Source organism: Chlorocebus sabaeus, chromosome 4 (genome assembly GCF_047675955.1).
Source record: "Chlorocebus sabaeus isolate Y175 chromosome 4, mChlSab1.0.hap1, whole genome shotgun sequence".
In the NCBI taxonomy this organism is placed as follows: Eukaryota; Metazoa; Chordata; class Mammalia; order Primates; family Cercopithecidae; genus Chlorocebus; species Chlorocebus sabaeus.
Window position 1 is genome coordinate 79,671,236 of NC_132907.1, and position 27,877 is coordinate 79,699,112.

Sequence of the window (27,877 nt, forward strand, 5' to 3'; positions counted from 1 at the left end):
CACTCCCTGGCTTATGGACCCTTCCTCCATCTTCGAAGCCAGCAATGATACATCTCTCTCTAACTGTTCTTCCATATTTCACATTTCCCTCTGACTCCGACACTCTTCCAATTCCCTTTCACTTTTAAGGACCATTCTGATTACACTGGGCCCACCTGGAGAACCCAGAAAAATCTCCCTATTTCAAAATGCATCAGTGGATTAGCATCTCAGTTACACCTGCAACCTTAATTCTCCTTTCCCATTTAACCCATTTAGCCCTTCACAGGCTCTGAGGATTCAGACACAGATATCTTTGGGGAGCATGGGGCATTATTCTGCCTACCATAATGAGATTCCACACATTAAATACACATTAAATGTACCACAGTTTAATATTTTTGTGATAGTTCAATAACTGTCATTTGCTTTAATCTACAGAATTTTTAAAATCTAAATAAAACTATTAAGCTGGCCAGATAAAATAGTAACAAAAAAATGTAAAGAAATATAAACAAACTGTACAGCATTACAAAGTAGTGGTTATTTTTCTGTATGTCTATGTGTATATATGTATATACAAAACTATACATAGATACATGTATGTATATAAACATACATATGTATATATACACACATACACTTAATCAAATGGTTATCAAAAATTAAAATATAACAAAGATTCCTGGGAAAGTCATGCTTATAAAATAAGGCCATGTTTCTAAAAATCCCCCAAATCAGTCCAAGATAAGATTTTTAATGAAGAACATCAAGGTTAAAGAAATTCTTTCTCTCCAGGTTAGCCATTTTTCCCTACTTGTTTTCTTCTTGCTTTTTGCTGCTGTTGTCCATATTAAACTTCTTTGTGCTCTTAAAGGCTTGCCATCATGTGAAGTGGCCACGCCCCTTATGGACAAAGTCAAGCCACCAACACCCAAATATATCAGTGTAGCTGCTTCAGAGGAAATCACTGAAAAATAAAGGAAAACCATCCATGCATGGCTGTATCCAGTGTACCTGTAATCCTGGAGAAAAGGTCCTAATTCCTTCCATGCTGAAATGCTAGCTTTGGTTTCAGAGAGACACTTTACTTGCAACTGTGACCACTGTCACTGGTGAGCACTGCTGTTCGGCCCCCAGCGGACTTAAAAGACTGGAATGTGGTAGTGGCGGTCGTTCTCAGTCAGCAGGGAGATCTCCGGCCAGTCCCTGAGAGGCTCCTCTGGGTAGCAGACTTCAAAGTCTCTGGAGTTAAACTTGAACAGTCTGAACACTTTTATCTTTACTTCAAGGGAGTATCCAAGTATAAACATATCGATCTGTGGATGAGATGAAAGACAGGTCACAGATACACACTTGCAAATTCCTGCCTCCCAGCACGGTGGGGGGAAGTGTTCCTCTGCGGTTTATGAAATCATCTGCTTGTTGACAGACCTGCCCATACACCACTGAGTGGGCACAGAGTTCTGAACAAACGCTCATTGTGTGGAAGGAAGGGGAACGAGCATAGGAACAACTCTGTAGTCTAGCCTGTAAAAATCACAGGAAAAAGCTACTTGAAAAAAAATTAGTGAAAAAATAAAAGAACACTCACGATAAAAACTAAATTATTTTCCAATCAGTTATATATCATTTTATGTCCATTTGTTTAAAAATGTCAGATAATTTTGTTCACCCTCTGGGAAAGCAAAACAAAAAAGAAACTCTTTTCTAGAGGGATAAAAGCATTTTCTGGCTTTAGAAAGTTTCAATTAATTTCTATTTATCTGCAATAGGTAACCAAATAGCTTTCCCAAAACTATCTCATTTTCCAACTGGACTTTTTCCTGGTGAATGTCTATGTGAGAACCTGTTAGCATCTAGGAAGCAGTGTGAGTGTGAGCGGTCAGAAAGGCCCCCAGAATTGGTGTCCTCTGGCCATAGGTCTGAGGAGACACAAAGCAGCCAGCACAGAGAAATGAATGTATTAGTCTTCTTTTCCTCATATGAGGGGTGATAATATCAATCAACCACCTCTGTGCAGTTGCTTATATCACCACTGAAAAGTCAACCCCAGACACCTCTGTGTTCAAATAGTGCCACAGCATCCTTAATCAAATACCAGCAGTTATTCCTCCCCGGTTACCTGCTCTAGTCCACACGTGTCACCTACAGAATTCAGGTGATTCATCATGAAGCTCAAAGGATCAGAGGATGTCTCCCTGGAAAACAGGAGTCTAAAAAGACTGGGAATGACCTTTTTAGTCTTCATTTGTTCATAAACTTCAGTGACTTGATACAACATGATGAACTTTAAAGCTTCATAAAGTTTATATTCCAGAATGGCATCCGAAAAAAGGGTGTTGCACATACTTCCTCTTTTGTGATAATCTCTAATTCCATTAAATTCAGTCCACTAAAAACATAGATGTAAAAGTGAAATTCAGAAGGATAAAGGTGAAGACATACACCATTCCAAAACTTTTAACGTATTTATAAAATAAACCAAAGATTAACAGAAAAAAGTGGAACTTTAACTCTTCACTTTATATCTTTTGGCACTATTTGATCTTTTTTAACCATAAAAGTATACTGCAATAGACTGAACATGTCTCCCCCAACTTCCTATGTTGAAACCCTAATCCCAAGGTGATGGTATTAGAGGGTGTGTATTTGGGAGGTGATTAGGGTCCGACGGTGGAGCCCTCATGAACGGACTTGGTACTCTTACAAGAAGAGGCCAGAGAGCTAGCTAGTTCTCCTTCCACTATGTGAAGACACACCAAGAAGACAGCTGTCTATAAAACAGGAAGAGGGCCCTCACCAAAAACCCCACCGTGCTGGCACCCTGATCTCTGAATTCCAATCTCCAGAACTGTGAAAAATCAATGTTTATGGTTTAAGCCACCCAATTTATGGTATTTTGTTATAGAAGCCTAAGCTGACCATAAAACGTTTACAGTAAGAAATTAGTTTAGATAAAATATTTTTTTCAAAAAGTATCACCTACTAAGTAAAAATACAAAGCAAGTCAGTTTTCCAAAAACTGCTTACGACGGATGGGTTATACAAAGGATATTCCAGAGAATAGTGCTAGCGTGCTTTAACATTCACTGTGTATTCTGTGCAGTTTAAAACACTCTGTGTATTAAGTCATTGAATCCTCACAATAATGGTACAGGATACACACTATTGATGTTTCTCTTTAATACATAAGAAAACCATGGACCAGAAAGGTTATTTCCCTAGGTAACCCAGCTAGTGGTAGGCTCAGGATTCATTTTGATCATCCAAAATCTGTGTCATTATTGAAAGACAGGAAGAAGTCTTAGTCAAATTATTACATCTGTACCATTACCAAGTTATGAATGGGGTGCATTCCAGAAGAGCATTTCTGAGCACCTTGCCTGGAACTTACACCACATTTTTCTAGGGAAACAAGGGTACATGATTGGTAAGGTTTGCAGGCCGGCCCATAGAAGTCCCTGACCCTATAGGGCCTAATTATCATATAGAATAGTGTTGCTCTTGTTCACTTCTTAAGAGAAGGAAGAATAAGGAGGGAAATCATCAGTTACTAGAAGCATTTCTGCTTGCACTTCTTACTTTCCTAACATAAAACAATGTCCCTGACATCAGAAAAAACTGGCTCTACCTGGGATATGTGCTTTTATTCCTAGTCTTTTTGTTTATTTCCCCTGCAAACACTCACCTGTGTTTTCAGTAATTCCACACATTTCCGTAATTTTCCGAACACATTCGAACCTGTATACTTCTCAGGACCAAAACTGTATTGCTGAATCCAATTACAACCTTGTGAAAACAGCAGTTTTTCAGGAAGCTTGAAAAGGAAGTAGATGCCAACTATGATTAGCATATGAACGTTTATTACACACAATTTGGTGTACAGCACAGCACACAACCTTATCTTTTTTTTTTTTTTTTTTTTTTTTGAGATGGAATCTCACTCTGTTGCCCAGGTTGAAGTGCAGTGGCATGATCTTGGCTCACTGCAACCACCACCTCCCAGGTTCAAGCGATTATCCTGCCTCAGCCTCCTAAGTAGCTAGGACTATAGGCATGAGCCACCATGCCCAGCTAATTTTTTGCATTTTCAGTAGAGACGGGGTTGCATCATGTTGATCAGGCTGGTCTCGAACTCCTGACCTCAAGCTATCTGCCCGCCTTGGCCTCCCAAAGTGCTGAGATTACAGGTGTGAGCCACAGCACCTGGCCTAATCTTATCTCATTTAGCAATCTTTATTTTAAAAGACTATAGCAACGGTAAGTATATTGCCTTCTTTTAGATTTGTGCCTTAGGTTATTTTTACATCATATTCTCACAATTTCACAAGTGATGAAACATAGAATTGTGTCCATAGAAACAATTTTTTGATAAAATATTTACCAAACTTACTATACGTGGCCCTTTAGAAATTATTTTTAACCAAATGATGTTAGGGCAGTATATTACATCAGGGAACAGGTGGATTTTAGAATGATGCACTCTGTGGTTCAAACCTGGCTGTCACTCACCAGCTGAGAGATTACTTAACCAGCATGCATTATTTAACTTTTTAGCCTCATCCTCCATTGCAACATAGCAATAATACTGTGCATTTTATAGGACTCTTGTTAGGATTAAATAAGATTATGGTGAATGTAAGAATCTAATCCATCATAGGTATCCAATACATTTTCCCATCCTACCCAGTTTGTTGAGCCTGGGAATCTCCGTTGTTGTTGGTTTGTTTTCTTTTGTTTTCTTTTTTAAAGACAAGGTCTCAATATGGTTTGACTGTGTCCCCACCCAAATCTCATCTTGAATTTCCATGTGTTATGGAAGGGACCTGGTGGGAGGTAACTGAATCATGGGGGCAAGTCTTTCTCCTGTGCTGGTCTCATGATAGTAAGTCTCACAAGATCTGATGGTTTTAAAAAGGAGTTCCCATGCACAAGCTCTCTCTTTTTGCCTGCCACCATCCACATAAAATGTGACTTGCTCCTTTGACTTCCGCCATGATTGTGAGGCTTCCCCAGACACATGGAACTGTCCCTAAGTCCAATTAAACCTCCTTCTTTTGAAAATTGTTCAGTCTCAGGTATGTCTTTATCAGCTGCGTGAAAACAGACTAATACAGTAAACTGGTACCAGGACTGGGGTGCTGCCGAAAAGATACCCGAAAATGTGAAAGTAACTTTGGAATTGGATAACAAGCAGAGGTTGGAACAACTTGGAGTGCTCAGAAGAGGACAGGAAAATGTAGAAAAGTCTGGAACTCCCTGGAGACTTGTTGAATGGCTTTGACCAAAATGCTGATAATAATATGGATAATGAAATCCAGACTGAGGTAATCTCAGGTGGAGATGAGGAACTTGGAAACTGGAGCAAAGATGCCTCTTGTTATGTTTTAGTGAAGGGACTGGTGGCATTTTGCCCCTGCCCTAGAGATTTACGGAACTCTGAACTCGAGAGAGATGATTTAGAGTATCTGGTGGAAGAAATTTCTAAGCAGCAAAGCATTCAGGAGTGACTTGGATGCTGTTAAAGGCATTCAGTTTTGAAAGAGAAATAGAGCATAAAAGTTCAGAAAATTTGCAGCCTGACAATGCGATAGGAAAGAAAAACTCATTTTCTGAGGAGAAATTCAAGCTGTTTGCAGATATCTGCATAAGTAATGAGGAGCCAAATGTTAATCACCAAGACAATGAGTAAAATGTCTCCAGAACATGTCAGAAACCTTTACGGCAACCACCGCCCCGCTGCCATTACAGGCCCAGAGACCTAGGAGGAAAAAACAGTTCCATGGGCCAGGCCCAGGGTCCCTCTGCCATGTACAGTCTGGGGCCTTGGTACCCTGCATCCCAGCCACTCCAGCCATGACTAAAAGGAGCCAAGCAAGGTATAGGTAGGGCCATGCCTTCAGAGGGTGCGAGCCCCAAGCCTTGGCAACTTCCACATGGTGTGGGGTCTGTGGGTACACACAAGCCAAGAATTGAGGGTTGGGAACCTCCACCCAGGTTTCAGAGGAGGTATAGAAATGCCTTGATGTCCAGGCAGAAGTTTGCTGCAGGGGCAGGGCACTCACAGAGAACCTCTGCTAGGGCAGTGTGAAAGGGAAATGTGGGGTGGGAGCCCCCACACAGAGTCCCCACTGGGGTGCTGCCTAGTGGAACTGTGAGAAGAGGACCACCGCTTCCCAGACCCTGGAATGGTAGACCCACCAAAACCTTGCAGCGTGCACCTGGAAAAGCCACAGGCACTCAACACCAGCCTGTGAAAGCAGCCAGGAGGGAGGATGTACCCTGCAAAGTCACAGGGACGGAGCTGCCCAAGACCATGGGAACCCACCTCTTGCATTGGTGTGACCTGGATATGAGACATGGAATCAAAGGAGGCCACTTTGGAGCTTTAAAATTTGACTGCCCCACTGGATTTTGGACTTGCATGGCCTGTAGTCCCTTTGTTTTGGCCAATTTCTCCCATTTGGAATGGCTGTATCTACCTAATATCCCCACTGTATCTAGAAAGTAACTAAACTGCTTTTGATTACAGGCTCATAGGTGGAAGGGACTTGCCTTGTTTTGGATGAGACTTTGGACTGTGAACTTTTGAGTTAATGCTGAAAGGAGTTAAGACTTTGGGGACTGCTGGGAAGGCATGACTGGTTTTGAAACGTGAAGACGTGAGATTTGGGAGGGGCCAGAGGTAGAATGGTATGGTTTGGCTGTGTCCCCACCCAAATCTCATCTTGATTGTCTTTATCAGCAGCATGAAAACAGACTAATACACACTCTATCACCCAGGCTGGAGTACAGTGGTGCAATCATAGCTGAGTATAACCTCAAATCCCAAAGGTCAAGCAATCCTCCCATCACAGTCTCCCAAGTAATATGACCATAGGCATGTACCACCATGTCATGATAGACTTTTTAGTTTTTTGACCATATAGAGTCACATTTCCAGCGGGAAGACATACCTTAACAATGTCCTTTTCTTTCATCCATGATGGAAAAGAGATGCCCTGGCTGAATATCTGAAATAACACTGATCTGAGAGCATCATAGTTATCTCTCTTTACTTGTCGAACACATTTAATATGATGCCGCCAAAATAGCTCCTCATAAGCCTAATAGCATAAAAAGAGAAGTTGCTTATTAATTCCACCAGACAAGAAAATAAAGAAAGTGAATTCACTGTATTTTCAGTGAGGTGTTCCTCCCAACTAAAGCGGACAACAGAAACAATGATAAATTATGAATATGACTGCATGTACTTTTAAAGTGACTCTCATTTGTACAGGTGTATTTTAGATGATAAATCCTGGAAGCAGAGCTGGGGAAGGTCACTTTGGGCAGATAATGGATGCGACCTAAGCGCAGTGAAAAACTATATACTTTTAGGACCACGCTAAATATTTATACGTACTCCCTCCACCCTTTTTTGCTTTTGCTAGTGGCAAGATTGGGCAGCATTGCTGGGGATATTTATGAAGATTGGTCCAATGAAAATTCTAAAAATCCTCAAAATATTTTACATCAGGGTGCCTGATCTTTTCAAAGACAGTCTCCACTGCACATGCGGATGTTTAATAGGCCTGGCCAGGAGGGCGCTGAAAAGGCACAAGGCCTGAGTTTCCTGGAATTGCAGACCTCATCGACCTGTCCTTGAGGGCATGAGCTCCAGGTAAAAGCCCAAAGCCAAGGTCTAGCAGCCATTTGGCTTTTCAGTTAGAGCCACAGTTGTTACTTGATTCACATTTCGTACTGATGGATCTCTGGATTTAGTAAAGCAGAAGGGAATGTTTGTTTCCTGATTTTGACAGACAAATTCTATTTCTCCCATACCCTCTAAAAACAGACACACCTTCCTCATCAGTTTGGTACGGGGTGTCTCTCCTTTCCATTCTCTTGCACAGTAACTGAGTAAATCAACCTCTGCCTCCACACTGAGGTTCCCTGGACCAAATAAAAAATAAAAAGCTGTTAATTTTCCCTTTCTTCTCCCTTCTTGAACCCTCTCTGCACCTTAAATATAAAGAAATATATGAATGAAAATAATTACTTTTGAATTTTCTCTGCAGATATCCAATCCACCTGAAAGATAAAGAGAACAATAATATCAGAATTCTGCTTTGAATAGTAAGGATATATTTGAAATTTAAGGATGATACAGTGACCTACCATTTCAGCTTGTGCCCTGAATATAAATGTAGCCTCCTGAAGTAGCAGACAGCAGCCACCAGAAATGAAACCGCCAACATCACAAAGCCTTTTGCCATTCTCCAGACAGTGTCTAAGGCTTGGCTTGTAGCTAGCGTCCAGGAGTGAACTTGGTCACTTCCTATGAAAATTACAAAAAAAAAAAAAAAGAAAAGAAAAAAGGCACATCACAATTACACAAGTTTGCTTTAAGAGAAAAAAAATGCAGAGAGAGATTACATAATTTTACCTGCAAAGTATCTATCACTGATTTACGTAAATATTTTTTAAAGTATTTAAAAATTGAATCCAAAAATTAAAGAAATGCCTGGTTCTCCCATAATCAGCATCATATATAAGAACATCTTTGTTCCACAAAATTAAGAAAAATAAACATAAAGAGTATGATGGGCTTCAGAAGCTCTCAGACTCAAAACCTGACTCTACTACTTTATTTAGATGTGTGACTATGGCAACATAACTCGTCTTTCGAATTTTCTTGGCTGTACAATGAGTGTGAAAACACTGACTCTGCTAGGGAAAGGTGAAACAAAATTTTTAAGCACTAGCACAATGGCTGCCACACACTTGGTTCTTGCTGAACGTCTGAACTGAATCCCATGCACAATTACAGGGGTTCAATTCAGACCCAAGTACACTGCAGGCGGTCAAACCAGGTGATGTCTAGAGATGCCTCCAGAGACACCTCTGTATTAGTCCATTCTCATGCTGCTAATCAAGATGTACCTGAGACTGGGTAATGTATAAAGGAAAGAAGTTTAATTGACTCACAGTTCAGCATGGCTGAGGAGGTCTCAGGAAACTTATAATCATGGTGGAAGGGGAAGCAAACACATCCTTCTTCACATGGCAGCAGGAAGAAGTGCCAAGCAAAAAGCAGGGAAAGCCCCTTACAAAACCCATCAGATCTCATAAGAACTCACTATCATGAGAACAGCATGAGGGTAACCACTCCATGATTCAAATACCTCCCACTGGGTCCCTCCCATGACACTTAGGGATTATAGGAACTATAATTCAAGATGAGATTTGGGGAGAAACAGAGCCAAACCATATCAGCCTCCAATATCCACTTCTGCCCGTTTATATGTTTGAACCATTACAGGCCATAACATATGGCATTACTTAAGCAGCACAGAGCAAGTAACTCAGACAGCAGGCACATAGATACCATTTCCAGAAAGTAGACCGCTTAAAAGGAGTCATGAGATCTATTTGTGATGCTGCATAAGATACACACCGTCATTCCTGATTTGACAAGAGAGAAAACAGGCCTAGAGAGTTCAAACAGTGCACTTGTAATATTTTGCTATGTTCAGTAGATTCCTAATTATACTATGTTTGAGCACATAAAATGCTGAAGTACAAATGAGAAAGAGGACTTTGAATAATGACCAAACCTCTGGGGTTCACTGCAAAATAATTTCCTCCACAGTACATAATTTAGTAAAATTCCAGTGCTTAACTATAGTAAGAGACTCATCAATGTAGAATCTAAAATTTTGGCATATTTTATCATCTGTATATTTGATGTGATATTTACACTTATAAAGAAATAATCTGCCAGCAAATAAAGAAAAAAACACTAGCATAGCAAATTTTTTTTTTTTTTTTTTTGAAATGTAGTTTCACTCTTCTTGCCCAGGCTAGAGTGCAGTGGTGCGATCTCGGCTCACCATAACCTCCGCCTCATGGGTTCAAGTGGTTCTCCTGTCAGCCTCCTGGGTAGCTGGGATGACAGGCATGTGTCACCATGCCCAGCTAATTTTGTATTTTTAGTAGAGACAGGGTTTCTCCATGTTGGTCACGCTGGTCTCCAGCTCCTGACTGCAGGTGATCCGCCCACCTCAGCCTTCCCAAAGTGTTGGGATTATAGGCGTGACCAACCGTGCCCGGCCAACACTAGCAAACTTTTTTTTTGAGATGGAGTCTTGCTCTGTTGCCCAGGCTGGAGTGCAGTGGCGCGATCTCAGCTCACTGCAAGCTCCGCCTCCCGGGTTCACGCCATTCTCCTGCCTCAGCCTCCTGAGTAGCTGGGACTACAGGCGCCCGCCACCATGCCCGGCTAATTTTTTTTGTATTTTCAGTAGAGACAGGGTTTCACTGTTAGCCAGGATGGTCTCAATCTCCTGACCTCGTGATCCACCTGCCTCAGCCTTCCAAAGTACTGGTATTACAGGCGTGAGCCACCACACCCGGCCAACACTAGCAAATTTTAAAGACACATTTACAATTACTTAAAAGGATATTTTCAAAAACAAGTGCTTATCTTTTCAGAACAGTTAATTAGCTATTCAAATCATTATATATTTATTCCCACCTAGACATTTAGTAAAACTTTTTATGAAAGCTTAAAAATGTAATGCTATATTGCCTTTACATCTATAATTTAGATTTTTATTAATTCAGCTTGATTTTTCAACTTTAAAAATTCTGACACATGCAAATATTTTTAGTGAAGCTTTAAATTCATGGAAGAACTAGAATTTTACCCACGTGATACATACTTTCTTTTATTGTAGGTATAAACGTTTTTCAGAAAAATGGACTATAACATGATTTTAGTTTTTTTCTCATTATAAAAGGTGGACATCTTTTCATATCAGTACACATAAATCCACATTATTCTTTTTAATGATGAATAATATTTCAGTATAAACTGTCCTACATGTAAGCATTGCTTTTTTTTGAGACAGGGTCTTGTGCTGTTGCCCAGGATGGAGCATGGAGAACAGTGGCATGATCACAGCTCACTGCAACCTCAAACTCTTAGATTCAAGCCATCCTTCCGCCTCAGCCTAACACTGCCTTATTGATAAAACACTTGGATCATTCCCCAATTCTCACTTTTACAAACAATGCTGCAGCAAATATGCTTTTCTAACAGTCCTTGTGGTAGCTTTTTTAAAAGGATAATTTCAAGAAAATAAAATTCCAGGTCACAGGGTGTGCACATTTTCAATTTTGATAGATACTGCCACAGACTCTCATCACATATATGAGAGCACGTATTTTCCTAAACCCCAGTACTGGTGTGATTTCTCACTTTAGCCTCCACTTATGAGGAAAGTTCTCCTGAACATAATGGCTGTTCATATCTCTTCTTCTCTGAAGGCCTTCTGAAAGCATCTGCCTATTTTCCACAGGGTGGTGCTCACTTGTGGGTGGACGTGAAGGGCTTGCAGTCACTGAAGTGGGGATGGCTGCTGCCTGCTCCAGGGACACATGCTCTCATCTGTCGCAGGCTCCATCTAACCTGCTGCAGTTACAACCCAGGAACCTACTACTTGGCAGTTACCAACCAGCCCCTGCGGAATTTGAGGTGAGACCCTGAAGCTGGGCCATCTCTCCTGAGCACAGGGCCTCTCCTGCAGCTGTCAGCCCTCCATGAGGACCTGCTACAGACCAAGACTCTCCCCACTCACACATACTCTTCCTAGCACATGCCCTTATCCTCAAATCTCAGTCCCACCTACAATCCAAGAGATTGTGATATGATCAACCCATCAGAAAAAAAAACCTAGAACACACACCTGCACTCCTGGTCTCCCTCTACCCAATGTGTCCAATTGTTTTGTCAAGTAACTCCAGCCAAGAAGGGCCACAGAGCCTATTCATGGAGGTGCTGGTGTGGGTACCAGAGAACCATCTGGAGGTAGATGGGAGGGTACTCTGCAAGACTTGTAAGTCACATGGAAGCAGGCCATGGCCATAGAGCCATGTATAGGATCCATACGAGCTGTTCACTGATAACATTAGAAGTGGGGCTTCTGCATCAAAGGATAAGAAATACAGTGTTTTACTAGGGAAGAGTATGACTTCACCAACAGCTACAATAGCTACAATTTAAGCTTTTATTATGTGCCAGGCCCTATGTTAAGTGTTTTACAGGAATTAATTCATTTACTCCTGTGACCATGCCATGGAGCAGGCAGTAAGAAGGCTCTAGAGTCTAACAACATGGTCCCCATGCTGGCCCTGCACAGGGCAGGTGATTTCCCCTCCCTAAGCCTCAGTTTCTGAATCTAGGAATGAAGACAGCACATAGCAGAGCCTGGTGCACAGTGAGTGCTCAGTGCATGGTCACTCTCACTATCATCACCGCATCACAACACAGGAGGCACAGCAGGATCCACCTCTCAGGGCTGCTGTGAGACTGAAAGGAAATGCTGGGAAAGCACTTTGCACAATACCTGACACACATCATAAGTACCCAATAAACACGAATTCTTTTTTTTATTGTTACTACTCTAGTAACCCTTATTTTGCAGAGAAAACTTTGAGGGGGAAAAGATTTAAATAATTGCCCAATGGGACTCAGCCAGTAAGTAGAAGAGCCAGAATTCAAAAACAGGAGCAATGTGATATGCTACGGTATGAATGTCTTCAATGAGTCCCACATGTTGGTTTTATGTGTTGGAAACTTAATCACAAAATTCATATGATGATTGGAGGTGGGGCCTTTGAGAAGTAATTAGGATTAGATAAGGCCATCAGCATGGGGCCCCCATGACAGAACTGGTGGCTGACCTGCGTGCTAATACCCTCTCATCATATTACAATGCAGCCCTCCACCGTATTACAATGCAGCAAGAAGGCCCTCACCAGATCTGGTGCCTGCCGAGCTCTTGGACTCCCCAGTCCGCAGAACTGCAGGAAATAAACTTGTTTTCCTTATAAATCACCCAGTCTGTGGTATTCTGTTACAACAACAGAAAATGAACAAAGACATGATGCCAGAAGTTGCCTCCTTTACCACTTGGCTGTCCTGCCTCTGAATTAGGGATCCGAGGAAATCTTTAAATTAATATTGCTACAGCAAGTAAATTAAGACTCTTTAAAATGAAAATTTTAAAAAGTTTCTCCTTCCTGGGCTAATAACTGAATTACGACTAAAAAATGGTAAGAGGAAAACACCGTAATGAGACATCTTGCAAAATAGTGTCATAATGACAGTTCTGATGACCTCCAGCATCAAATCTCATTTCCCCAAATACAACTGAGATAAAATTGTGGATATGAGAAGGCTCACAGGGGTCCCCCTTCCACCAGCCTGCCAAGGAGAATTCTGCAGTCCCTGGCCCAGCTTTCTCGCCTCTGCCCCGGAGAGGGATGCCTGTAGAAGGCTTGGTGATTGGGACTCAGAGAAACAGGAAGGGAGAAAAAGTTTCACCTCCACGAATTCAGTCATTCTACATTTAAAAAAAAGAACAAAAAGGAGTGTGTTGGGAGAGGAGCAAGTTTTGGCAAAAAGAATCTCCAGAAAGTCCACAAGGGGACTTCTAGGACAGTAGGAGCCTCAGGTCCACAGTTAAGTTTCACAAGTCTATAAGGAAGTTGCAAGGGGAAGTGGAAAAGGGCAGTGTTGCCAGAAATTATGGATTTGATCTTCTTTAATGCCTGTGAAGAGACACAAAAACATGAAATTTCTTTTCAATGTTTTTGAACTGAACCACTTGGGTGGTGGCTGAAATGAGACCACATATATATAGCACAATGCATATCTGTTACATCTCCCTAGCCATCAGCATTGATGTCTCATACATCTCCCTAGTCATCAGCATTAATGCATGCTGGGACCCCGACCCACACAAGCAGAAGTAATGCTTCAGCAGTGAACATGTCCTAGAGGAATTACCCCAGGACCTCCTGAAATCAACAACGCGAATATCAGAAACTAAAATCTGATCTGTAATTACTCAGACTATATGTGGCAGATGAGACTATTGGTCAAAACCACACACACACACACACACACACACACACAAAAGCACCGTTTTTGGTGGTAAAATTCTACTTAGGGTTTTTTTTTTTTTTTTTTTTCCATTCTCTGCAATATACCAAAGCTGAAGTTATTCAAACATTAGAACAGGAAACCAAATACACACACACACACCCCAAAACCCTGAAAACAAAACTAAAAGACACTGAAAAGCCGGAAACCGAGTGATCGTGCAAACAGCAGTTCTACCCCAGGAGCCTGAGGCTCCTACTGTCCTGGACATCACAGTCTCTCTATCTCATGGAAACTCAGCAGCATCTGGTTTGCCTCAAACTTCCAGAACCTGTACTATCTCTACTTCCTCATGGGCCAGCTGCATAGTCCTCAACCTCGTCTACTTCCTCTCCTGATCTTACTCATGGTATATACAGTATCGGTACCTCCACGCTTTCTCTCTACACACAGACTCTGTCACCTGCATCTAGCCCACCAACTTTCTCCTGAAGCAGAGGTGGTCTTTCAAGGGCTACTGAGCAGGCCAGAGAGCGGGGACATCAACTCTGAGCTAGGAGGACATAAAGGCAATTGAATTTAGATGTCTGAGGTAGCAGAGGAAGTGAAGAAATATACATACAGTGAAATCACCTGGCTAAAATAACTTAAGGTAGAAGTACTACATTTAATAAACACAACAGGTATTTCCATCTGCTTCAATGTCCTATTATGGTTAGTTAGCAGATGGGAGAGAGAGTGGTAAAGAGAGGCTGATGGAATAGGAAGAAACTCAAGGGAGGGGTGAGAAAGGACCCTCTCTGTGGCAAGAGAGGTAGGAAGATGGGGGTGGCTGAGCAAGTAGAGGACACAGACACTTCTGAGGTGCCGGGGAAACTTCACACATTTCTGAGCTGTGCCATGGAACCCTGCTCCCTTTGAAAAGGTCAGTATGGCTTTTGGGTCATTTGTAATCAAGGGCAGGAAGTGCTGCACAGAGGAATAAACTAAAGCCAATGGAACAGGCAGACAGGGACGGGCTGGGAAGGCCTGCCCCCTCTCTTCCCCAGACCCCTCACCAATTCCTCACACTTCTTAACCCCCTGGGCTGGATGCCAGGCAGCGAGGCAGGGAAAAGCAAGACACACTCCCTGCCCACAGGGAGCCCCTGGCCTGGGGACACAGTGTCCTCCTGTCAGCTGGTCGGGTGAGCACCTCCATTCCCCAGGAGGTCACCCCTCTCAGAGGCTTTTAGTTTATCCTTAGGCCTCAGCGTGACTACAGGGAAAGGCTGGGAGCCTTCAGTGTGGGAAGTGATTGTCTAATTCTGAGAAACTCAGCTTAAGAATAAAGCAAAATATTGTACATTAGTCTAAACAAATAAATTAAGCATTACACAAACAGATGGAAAAACACACAGAACAAATCCTGTTAGGCCATCAAGCTTTCTAAATAATTTGGAGCACATGGAGATTCAAGAGATTTCTAGAAGTTAGCACAGCAGTGTGAAAGAGTGAGTTTAAACTGTCTTGGTTCTTGCAAAATCATAGATTAGTTGGTTGTTTTTATACCAGTTATGGGGGAAATATTAAGAAAAAAAAACACCCTCTTAATAAATTCTTGAAACGGTAAACTCAAAGGACCTTCTGAACTTTTGTATTTCAGGCATTAATTCTGCTCAGTAAGAAATGACAGTCTTCCACTTAGTAGAATACAATAGCCAACAACTACAAGATCAATATCACTGAGAAAGAGAACCACCAAGTGGGAGGATTTTATCTTGAAAGTCATGACCACTAAGACATTCAACTGTAGGCTGTCATGCAACCCACTTATGCTGTCAGCACCATCCCCCCAGGATGGGGCACACTGCCCCCAAGGCTCCCTCTAAACTGAAAGTATCAATAAATACGACAGGAAGCTGCTCCTGGCCAAACACTGAGAGGATCGTGTGTGTGTGTTTTTTAAATAATATCACAGCTCTCAGTCATTTTTCTTTTTGACTGCGCACATCTTCTAGAGGTGTTGAATGCAACCCATCATTTTACAGGTAAGGTTCATTTTCTAATCATCTCATTTTAAAAATCCACCCAACTATAAAATCACAAAAGCTATAGATGGGATAGGCTACTACTGAGGAGGAAGTTGTAACTCCTTCCCCGTGGAGTCACAGAACTCCACCACTGCCACTGCTTTATCCAACCACACAGGCCTCCCCAGCCTGGGAGAGACAGCTCATTTGGCAAAAATGAGCAAAGGACTCTTGTCTTCATTCTGTCATTTTCTAGCTACAGGACTAATCACTTAGCCTTGATGACCCCAAGAAGGTACCCCAATGGCTGAAAAGTGATAGCACAGGGTTGGAACAAAATTAAACAAAAAAGCACTATCTGAATATAAACCATTTGGCTACCATCTCCCACCATCCGTCATCCTCTGCTTACATACCTCTCAGCTGGGAACTCACTCCACCCTGTGGGCTCCATTTCCTTTTTTCCTTTTTTGGAATGTTTCTCTCTTTATTGATCAACTGTGATCATTATTCTACGAACATAGATTAAGCTCCTCCCGCAGGCCAGGCACAGTGCCAAGAGCTGATGCTACAATTATAAATGCAACAGACTGGATCCTCCTGGCAGGGACTGACAGACGGACTCCTAGTGGGAACAGAGCACCACTGAGGCGACGCTCCAGAGGAAAGGAACGCAGCTCCACAAGCACTGTAACAAGGGAATCTGACCTAAACCAGGTTGGAGAATGCTTCCCTAGGACACGAGGCTGAGCTGAGATCCAAGGTTGGACAGGAGCTTTCAAGGCAAGGAAAGTGAGGGGATGCTGGAGAAGCCTCAAGGTCCCGTTCAAGAGGCTGATGTTTAACTGAAGAGCAAGGGAAGGCCGTGAGAGTTTTAAGCAAGAGACTGAGGTGTTCAGATCTGTAACCACCCTGGATCTATCGCTTGGGGTTATGAAGAACAAGTCTGATTCCTCTTGCATATGACGACCTTTTACACCTTTCATGGGACTGCAGAATGCTTTGGGCTGAAGGCAGAATTCTACTTGTTCTTTTAGGCTTCCCAGAGTGCTCCCTCAGCAATATGTCCACACTGCAGGCCAACTCAGTGTATTCACGACTGTTTCCCACTAGCCTGCAAACACCTCTAAGGCAAATGCTGAATCTTAATTCACTGTGGATCTGGTAATCTGATGAGCCGTCACAGGAATGCTTCATTTTTTGAGGTGAAGAAACTGAAGCCCAGAGAAAACAAGTAGAAGTCTGACCTTGAACCCCCACGTTCTGATGTAGAGTTGTGCCCTCTGAACTAACCACTGTACATTACTGCCTTCCCCTGAGTAATTCTCTTCGAAGTTCTATCATTTCCATCATTTCCACTCTGTATCTTTCTCTCTTCTAGTTGAGACAGCTCCTGTTTTCTCAACCAATCCCTACATGATATCTTTGGGGAGTCTCTTCGATGTCCTGGTCAGTCTCTTCTAAACTCATTCCACACTTAATGTGAGACCCCCTGTCAAACACAATGTCCTGGGTGTGATCCCCAGGACAGAATTCAACAAGGTGACCACCTTCTTCATTCTACATCAAGGGTAAGTCTTCTGAAAAGGGTCAGAGAGTACATATTTTAGGTCTCATCAGCCATGATGAGTTGATCTGTCTCAACTACTCAGCTCTGCCCTTACACAGGGAAAGCAGCCACAGACAATACACACAGGGCTCCGATCCAATAAAACTTTATATATGGACATTGAAATTTGTATTCCATCTAATTTTCACATGTCAGGAAGTAGTATTATTTTCATTTTTACCATTTAAAAATGTGAAAACACTCTGAGGTCATAGGCCATGTAAAAATAAACAGCAGGCCAGATATGACTCATGGGCTGTGGCTTGCTGAACCCTGTTTTAGATGATACATTCACAGCAATGCAGCCCATGATTGTACTGCACAGCTACAAACAACCCAAAAGCCACTGACTCACATTCAACCTGCTGTCAGCTTAAAGCCCTTTGGACCTGTGCTGGGGTGTGTCTCCCCATCTTTGAAGGGAAGAGAGGGACCAGGGGTTTCACTCACTCTCCTCAAGTTTCCCGGTGGAGAGGCCTTCCTGGAGGTGGGGTTCTGGCTCCCCTCCTACTGCCTTTACTCCTTCCTGAAGGTGAGTGATTGATCTGAGTGGCAGATTTTTTTTAAATGGCATGCTCAGCTCAGCCCCTTTCGCACCCACAGACCTGCCCGCGCAGAAGGAATCCTTGGGCCTGCACTCTCCTTGGGAGGGAGGCCTAGAACTTTAGGAGGGAGTTCAGCTTGGGCACTGCTAGCAAGCCCAAGTGGCCACACAACTAGGACACATGGATTTTATGTCACTGAGCTGACTTAGAAAAATATGTTCTCAATCTCTGACATCTGTATCTACCTGTCAGTTCAGAACATGGGAAGGGAAACAAAGGGTTATCCAGATCATGTGGGCCAGTTCTGGGATCTCTAGACCCAGGCAGGACCTGACATTTATATCTGCCAGATTTCATTTACTGATTCGGCTCACTGCTTCGACCTGCCAGGGCTTCAGTGGCACGTGGTCTGGTTCAACTTTCAGGCCTTTAATATCAGACTTCCACATCCTAATATAAATCATTTATGAACACGTTGACTAAAGATATACTTTGAGATAAGTCACTCTTCACTTTTGCCCTGGTGGTGACTTTTCCATTACTCAGAATCATTTGGGCACCGTCACTAATAGTTACTAATCCTTCCAATTGGTCTCCCTTCCCCAGTTCTGTTTTCTACTCCAGAGTCAGTGTGGGTTTGTTTTTTAAACATTCAATGGATGTATCATTTCCTATGCAAAACTCTTTACAATGCAAAACTTTTACAATGTAAAACTCTTTCCATGGCTTCTCTTATTTGTAGGAAAGACCTACATCCTGCTAGCCACTGATATCAGCTGGAAAGGGCCCTAACCAATTGTCAGAAAGGTAAAAAATGGTCAGTAACTATGGTAGAATCCTAGCCAGAGACCTCAGGAGCTGGTTCTTCTGTAACCAAGAATACTAGTGACAGTCAGTGGCTTACAAAGCCACAACTCAACCCACAACCTCTCACCCATCCCCTGGGACCAACTGAGAAGTCAAGATTTGCCCCCCTGGGTTCAGTGTGATCCTGCTGATGGAACCACACGGCCGAAGCCTCCTTGGCCACCTCCCCGCCCTAAGTCTTTTACCCCTGCTCCTATCATGGACTCATATACGTTGATGTGGGCCTGTAGATCTGCTCTCCTAAAGGGAGACCAGGGGCTTCAAAACAACCTCATCAAACTTTATAGAACATTGCTACTCAAAGTCCACAGGACAGCAACATCAATACCACTGGGGACTTCTTAGAACTACAGATTCTAAAACCCCATGGAAGCAGAATCTGCATTCCATCAAGACCCCCAGGACCCTGGCCCTGGCTCCTGTGGATTTTCAGATTTATTAGGCTGAGGGCCAGGTATCTTTTTTAAGCTCCCCAGCCATTCCAACGTTGCCAGTGTTGAGAAATCCTGCTATGGAGTAAGGGCACCCCCTACCCTTAGCTGCTTCTGCTATCTCAAATACATCATCAGGTGCCAATTAATTTCCAAAGTTACCATTAGGAGAAATCAGGCCAGATAAAGAAAAATCCTACTGGTCAAGTAATTCAACTAAAAATAAGTGTTGCATCTGTTTTGTGCCCCTTTCCCTTTGGCCAAAGTAAGCGGTTACTTTTACTAGTCACAGTTGCTGTTTTTCTATGGCTGGAAGCTATGTCTATCTAAAAAGGAACTTTTCTGAAAAAAAACTTTTTTTCAGATGGAGTCTCACTCTGTCGCCCAGGCTGGAGTACAGTGGCACGATCCGCAACCTCTGCCTCCAAGGTTCAAGCGATTCTCCTGCCTCAGCCTCCCAATAGTTGAGATTACAGGCATCTGCCACCACACCTGGCTAATTTTTGTATTTTCAGTAGAAATGGGGGTTTCACCACGTTGGCCAAGCTGGTCTCGAACTCCTGACTTCAGGTGATCCACCTACCTCAACCTCCCAAAGTGCTGGGATTACAGGCATGAGCCACCATGCTCGACCAACTTCTCTGAAAATAATGAAGAAAGGAACCTGACGGTTGCCCTGGCCTCCAGGGAAGGTGGCCAACTCCTCCTGGTTTGCCTGGGACTCTCCCAGTTTTAGCACTGAAAGCTCCACATACTGGCACATCTCTCAGTCCAAGCAAGCTGGGACGGTTGGCCACCCACACCCAGTCCCCATCATGGTCTGACTCTGACCCCTCCCTCTTCTCTCACCTCTTCCTCTTGCTCCAATATAAGGAGTGCCTTCACTTCCTCCTAGAGCTCGCGCCTGCCTCCCTGCCTTGCTTTGCCTGTACTCTTCCCTCTGTCTGAAACATTCTTCCTTCTAACCATGTCCTAGTTCATTCCACTCATTCTCTAGCTCTCAGCTCAAACATCACTTCTCTGTTTCCAACCCCCAGGCTTGAGCAAATTCCTGTTTTCCTCTCTCACAGCACACAGTGTCCTTTTCACAGCACTTGCCACAGTTTACACAATTGTGTTTGTGTTTGATTAGTGTCTGTCTCCCTGTGTAGACAGTAAATGCCTTAAGGACTGGGACTGAATCTGTTTTCACTCCGCTTTCTGAGTGCCTAAGTACACAGGAGACAGTTAATAGATATTTGTTGAATGAATGAAATGAATCCATGTAATCAGGATCCCGTCCATGTGTCTCCACGAGAGAGACAGCCAGCTTCTCCCAGGGTCTGTTCTCTCCTCCTCCCATCAAGATCAAGCCCTGACTTTGGCCTGGGCACATGGCTACTCAGATAAAGGCTCATTCCATCATCCCTGGGTGCTGGGTACAGCTGTGTGAGTGACTTCTGGCCAAGGAGAAGTGGAAGGTGCAACTTTCAAAAGGGCTTGTTAAGAGGGGTGTGTTCCTTGTCCTTTTTCCTCCCTATTAGCTGGAATGTAAATGTGATGGCTGATGCTCCAGCAGCCATCTTGTACCCAAAAGTGGCAATGGGCATTGAAGCCAGGCATAGTGGAGAAACAAAGTGGAAGGAACCTGGGGCCCTGACACCGTGGAGATCATCCCAGCCCTGGGGAGCTACCTCTCTTTGACGTGAGAGAAATAAATATATTCATCTACTTGGGGCTGTTCTGTTACCCTACCACATTTATGCTAACTAAGAGCCTCTATCCTGGTGGTCCCTTCTGACTTTTAATATGTATGTCAGAAACAATGAACCACCAGTGCGTTTTCTCTTCCCTTAATTACACCACGTAAATATAAAGCAGGAAGTGAGAATGTGAAGTGGTCATCTAGTAGGATGGTTTCAAGGTAGTGAAATGAGGAGGGAACTGAGGGAGTCAGGAACTCAGGGTCTGGTCCTAGACAGCTGAGCCATGTGGACCTCAGCTTCCACCCCTGTGAGCAAACATAAGGAAGCCAGGCCATTAACTGCCATTTCCCTTCATTCTCCAAAGGCCTCCTTATTTTAATATGTTTCAGAGTTATGTTAGAGGAATAGCCACGTTGGGGCACAAGGCACAGTAGTAGAAATAGTTGTGAAATAACTGACATTCAACTAACTCAAAACACTACTCAAAGCTTGCACCACAGAAAAGATGCCCTAAGTGTGTATGGAAGATACGTAAGATCTTGATAAATGCCAGCAAATACCCCGACCCTTAGAAGTTCAAGCTGAGTTCTACAGATCTATTAAACCAGTCGACCCAAGGTTAGTTCTAATAAAGAGTCTTTTCCACAAGGGTCTCTATGGTGATAATCAGCTTCAAAAAGACTGCTAGAAGGGGAGGAAAAAGGAACATCAAGGAGACTGGGAGGGAAAGGGAGATGTAATAGGCTCCAAAATTCGAACAAATGAATCAATTACATATGGGAGAAGATACAGTAAAGTGTGAAGAACAAGACAGTATGAGGTAGATCACCAAGCATAGACTCTACAAGTCCTCTACCATGACAGTCAGCTAACTAACCAAAATTGAGTCTAACAAATATTTAATACTTAAAAAACAAAAATAGAGGGATATACCATGGATAAAACTGATCTAATAAGCTCTCTCTTGTTTCAAGGGATTTTTCTTTAGATCTCCTAGGAATTAATATGCCCAAGACTTGCACTGCTTTAGGCACAAAACTGTGGGACCCAACATGTATGTTAATACTTTCACTGGCTATGTTTCCACTTCAAGCTGAGCAGCCAACTTGTAGCCAACTTTAGCTACAAGCCAAACTCTAAGTTCATTTTGTAAATGCCAAGTAAAATGACAAATTGCTGATTTCATCCACTGACATGAGTGCCACCAGCCCTTCCTATTCTAGACAGTGACTGGTTACATTCAGCCCATGCTGGCACTGGCTTGCCATCTCTTCCACTTCCCCTTCCTATCAGCCATTCTGCTTGCTCTGCAGCATTTCAGCCTGTCCAAGTGGTGGATTTGGAAGACACAGAGCACCCAGTCTTTCTTTAACTCTGGAGAGTTCACAAGCAAGTTGAGGCCTTTTCATCACAGGTCAAAAAATACAGCCCCAAAGTATCAGGTGTTATTCTAAGACCTAGGGACAGATTCACTACCAGGCAAGAAGGAATTTAGTTCATTTCTCTTAAACTTGGAGACTAAATGCTACAGAGGTCTATGCCCTGGCTTAGAGGACAGACACAGATTGTTCAAAGTACACGCTCTGATGAGCTTCCATCATCATCAGCTCCACTGCCCACCTCCATTCCTGAGCCATTTGGGAACTGGTTTGTACCCACCGAGGCTGTCCCAAGCCTAGAAAGAGATGAGAGCTCATCTCCACCGTGGTGGGTACAGGAGAGGGAGGTATGATTCTTTTTTTTTTTTTTTTTAAACAGTAAATACTTGATGTTTAATGATATTTTCACTTGTGATTTGAGGGAAGACTCTCTTGAGAATGACTTCCAACTACATTATTACTCGCTCTCCTAGAAGACTAATCCTAATATTCATTAATAACCAATAATATGGCAAGAGGAGAAAGAGCTGAGGTATTTATCACTCTCTCTGCTAGAAGACGCACCCAAATATTCATTAATAACCAATAATACGGCAAGAGGAGAGAGAGCTGAGGTATTTTAGATAACTTTGTGTCTATTTATCCAATAATTCCACAGACTCGATGTCATAGTAATATGGCTAAATCAACAACAAAAGATTTACTATTAAATTCTTAATTTAGAGATTCATCAAGCATAGCATTTTATGTGCTACAGTTTCTGGGATTTTTGTTTATTATCTAGGAATCTCAGCAATAGTACTAACAGGCAATAGGCTTTTGTCTCCTAGAAAGGAACATAAACATTTTAACATCCTCTTAAACATGATGTCACCTGTCTATTCTGGCTCCAATTAAATGAGAAAGTAGAAAAATGGACTATTACTAGCATAAAAGGTTACTGGAAAAATGAGAACATATACAAAAACTTTCTGTTGATTTAGAAGTACCATTTAAATGTTCTTCCATTAAATTAATTACAAATCAGATAAATGTGTATGCAACCTCACTTTGAAAACAGATTGTCTTACCAAGTAGCTGAACGTGTACCAGAGGACTCACATGGACAGGAGAGAATGAAAGGATTTACTAACCAAATATACTAATCCAATAATTCCTCCAAAAATTAAGTAGAGACTTTAATAGCCACGTACGGGGAACCACTAAACCAGGAAATTTAACCCAGTAATAAAAACTTTTTCATAATCTCTCTTCTCCTATACCCAGACCTGCGAGAGTTGTCTCAAACAATAAAAACAGTATGCAAATGTTAACCCAACCTTAATTCAGAACAGCTTAAATGTGATAAGGTAACCTTGGAAACTATGGAGAGCTCTCAGGTAGAAGCCAGAACTCTGTTTCAGGTGACAGAAGCAGACAGATTGTTAAGAATCTGTTATGAGTGGCCATGCCAAGGCTTACCCTGGCCACCACTTACTAGCGGAAGCCTTGAGCAAATTCTGTAGCCATTGTGAGTGTCACAGAGTCGTGAATGTAAAGATTATATAACACTATCTGTGGTCAGTGTCTCCACATCTAGCACCCTAAAGAAAATTCAAATGCCAACTATTTTTGTGACAGGGACAAGCACTGGGTGCTACAGGCACATAGGAGAGCACCCACTCCAGGCCAGGGAGCCAGCCAAGGCCTCCCAGATGAAGCTACGTCTACCTTGAGACCCGAGCCAGAGAAAAGGTCATTTTCAAGTTAATAATACCCAATCAAGACTTTCTACTGAGATAAAATACTTGGTACCAAAAAAGTTACATTCTATTTGATGTTTATTCATCTCATAGAAATGTAAGAGTAGAAGTATAATAGGACAAATGGGTGGCAAAACAACAACAACAAAATCAACTATGGACCATTTGGTTTTAAGCATTCTGTTGTGGGTGCCTTTAACTGCAGTGCTTTTTTCCCCCATAGCCCTCAAACTATTTTTTAAAGACGGGAAATATTTCTCTTGACAGTTACAACTAGCAGCTGCTAGTTGTAACCAGCAGCTCTCAGGCCTCTTTTCCTTGGCACACACTGTCTACCACCAGCACCCCCTCTACTCCTTCTTCTTCTCCTCCTCGAGAGTAAAGACCTTGAAGGCACTTGTTCTAGAATAAGGTCACAATTCTCAGCACACTTTCGGCAATCCATGTGGAGGGAATGCTTGCGCCCACACTTCTCATCGTTCCTCTTGCCACCTGACCAATCACTGGGTCATTAACAGGTCCACCTGCCTACTCTCCTTTTGAACACAGAAGTTCCACCAGGTAAATTCACCTGCCTGCCTAGTGATTACCTGCCACTGCCCATGGGAACAGGCCAAAGGCTGCTTATGGTGGCTCAAAAACATCTGCTTCATACATATAGTTGCATCTACTTGAATGGCTTTGGATTAACAAAATCCAGGATATCGAGGAATACACCTTTCATTTAGCAGACACTTCTACGTGGGAGGTGAGTAACCTTGTACAAGTTTGTGTGTGACTTGGTTTCTTAAAATAAGATTAAAAAATAACAGCTACTTCATAGTAGAAGGTAATATTAATAACAGTAGCAGCAGCTAACATTTGAGTGCTTACTCGGAACTACAACCAACCAGTTCTAAGCATTTTCCATGTAATAAATGAACTAAGACACAAGAAGCACCAAAAAACATTAGCCACTACCATTATTTTTAAATGTCTGATTTAGCATTAAACTCTTTCCTCCAAACAAAACCTTACCTAGAACAGCAAAAAACAGCAAAACAAACATAAAAGTATACAGAAACAAAAAAGCAGAGCAACTCCAAATATAGCTGGAGTGAGTCTGCTGTTCCACACTGGGCATTCCTATTCCCCCAACACCAGCCCCTAAGAACCTCCAATGAGTTCTGTGGTTCCTGAAATCATGGCTGAAATGTGAATGTTACCACTGAACAGATGGACAGTGGTGGAGAGAACCACAGCAGAGCTGAGCCAGTCAAGGCAGTTAATGGTCCGAGTCTGGCCACATGTCAGAAGAGCAAGGAAGAGTGTGGGCTGCACACATTCTCCCTGCAAACACAGTGGTCTGCCTAAGGTGTGCTGGCGACCGTGAGCTTATTCCACTCTATGACCATCTCGCCCCACCTTCCTAATAGATGACAGCATCTTCTCCGGGCACTGCACTGAGTGAACTTCCAATGCTTCTTCCATGCATCTAACATTCTGATTCACACAGTCTTCTGGATAATATTATGCAGAGATGCTTAGTCCATGATTCTCAATATCCTAACATACCCTAACACTTTAAAGAAGAAATAGTAAAAATCAAACAAACAAAAAAACCTCTTCTGTGGGTTTTCTTCTGTTGTCTGGTTTTATTGTCAAGTGTTACTTGCTGTTCGAAAGCTAAAAAAGTTGTCCCTATACTAGCTTTGACAACTGATTTTAAAACTGGTTGTATTTTTGTTTTGCCAAATACCACTGGCAAAGAAGGGAAACTATGCTTGTAAGTCGTCAGAAGTTATGTTTTGGAGAAAAAAGTTTTCCATAATCTGATCCTTGAATCACATTCTTCCTCTGCTGCACACCAACTGCAGATCCCACAACTGGAGCACAGGAAAGAATGTCTACCCGGGCTCGCAGCGCTGGCATGCATTGAGCTTGGTGCAGAGAAAGGAAAAATTCCGGGTGATGATGTTAAGCCCGGAGTAGGCACCTTTCTGCCTCCCAAACCAGCCTTTCCAGCTGTGTTCCTGCCTCCATTTCCAATTTTTGTTTCTCTGCCAAACTAAGGCAGGGAGGAGAAAAGAAAATAACATAATAAAAAGTTCAAACGAATACACCCATAGGAAATATGTGGCTAATTTTATAATAACCCAAGGTGCAGAAAGGTTTTTAAAAATGAGTTCACTCTCCAAACTTTTGAGAGTGGGAGGTAGGACAGAGTTCTCCACTAGGAAAGGCTGCCTGGATCAGCTAACCGGAGGCGTTCATTTTATGGATGAGGACACATCAGAATGATGTCCTCTGACTCCCAGAAAGGTGCTGTTTCCACTGCACCCAACAGTTTGCTGTGTGAATTAAAAGCTCATGCTGGGACCAAGAACAGCAATTCATAAGCAATCCCCGCAACTGCCAATTTGCCATAATCACTGCAGTTCCTGCAGCCCAAACTCTGTGTTTGGGAACCGGCATCCTCCCAAAATTCACTAGTGGGCTCCAGACAAATATAGACATGGGCATGTGTTCCTTCAAAACCAAGAAGCAGCTATGCTTCTTTCTCGGGGCTGGTTAGGAAGACATCCTATGTGGACTTCAGAGGGGGAGAGGACCCTGCTACCGAGGAAGCAGGAGGAGACTTCAAGACCCAGTGCCTGAACTCCCAGGCTGTGCTGCTGCCCTTGTTGGGTGATTTTTTTTTTTTAGACGGAGTCTCACTCTGCTGCCCAAGCTGGGAGTGCAGTGGTGCAATCTCGGCTCACTGCAACCTCCGCCCGCCGGGTTCAAGCAATTCTCCGGCCTCGGCCTCCGCAGCCTCCCGAGTAGCTGGGACTACAGGCGCCCGCCACCACGCCCGGCTAATTTTTTGTATTTTTAGTAGAGACAGGGTTTCACTATGCTAGCCAGGCTGGTCTCGAACTCCTGACCTCGTGATCCGCCCGCCTCGGCCTCCCAAAGTGCTGGGATTACAGGCGTGTGCCACCGCGCCCGGTCCCGTCTGGGTGAGGTTTTTTTCAGCCAGAGTATTCTGTGTTGTTAGCAAGTCTCGAGTGCCGCGAAGGTGTGCGCCACATCCTCTGCCAGCAGGGCGCGAAACTAACTCCCTCCGTCAGCGAGTCGAGCTCCCCGAGAGGATACGGGGCCCCGCTGGTCCACGCACCCCGGGCCCGCTCCCAGGCGCAGGGCGCGACCTCCGCCGCTGCCTAGGCTTCCCTCGCAGCTCTGAGGGAACCCCGACCCCAAAGACCGGCTTTCCTCCAGGAACCTGCGTTTCCCGCCCGGACAAGCGACCTAAGCTGCTTGACCTCCCTTATTCAAATGCAACCCAGTCCCCGACACCGGCTCGACCCCCGAGTGGTGGTGCAGCCCCGCCCCACTCCCGCCCGGCTCAGGGGCGAGCTCCGGCTCCAGGACTCTTAGCCCCCGCTGAGCGGCACCGGCGGCCACAGAGGAGGGCGCGTCCCAGGCTGCCCGCAACCCCGCCCGCCCTGACGGTCCCTGCCCGCGCCCCCCGCCCAGCCCCGCCCGGCCCGGCCCCAAGCTCACCTGCGGCGGGGGCGTGAGACCGCTCCCGCTCCCTTGCCCGCGTGGGGCTCCTTGGCGCCGCCATGCTGGCCGCACGCGGACAGGCGTTGGGCCTCTGCCCGGGGTCTGCAGTGGTCAGTCAGACGCGACGGCCGCCTGCCGGCGCCCAGGCTTGCTTCACCGCGACGG

The 27,877-nt window shown here is 43.7% G+C and overlaps 1 protein-coding gene across 1 annotated transcript; it reads right to left on the minus strand.

Annotated features, from left to right (window-relative positions):
- Positions 1-349: 349 nt before the first annotated feature.
- Positions 350-27,877, minus strand: OTULINL (OTU deubiquitinase with linear linkage specificity like). The gene is made up of 8 exons (XM_007961242.3): positions 27,710-27,877; positions 8,143-8,302; positions 8,024-8,055; positions 7,826-7,917; positions 6,939-7,088; positions 3,671-3,799; positions 2,105-2,374; positions 350-1,298 (listed from the first exon to the last, which is right to left on the minus strand). Exons 1-8 carry the CDS (start codon positions 27,771-27,773, stop codon positions 1,125-1,127), a joined length of 1,071 nt encoding a protein of 356 aa, XP_007959433.1. The 5' UTR covers positions 27,774-27,877; the 3' UTR covers positions 350-1,124.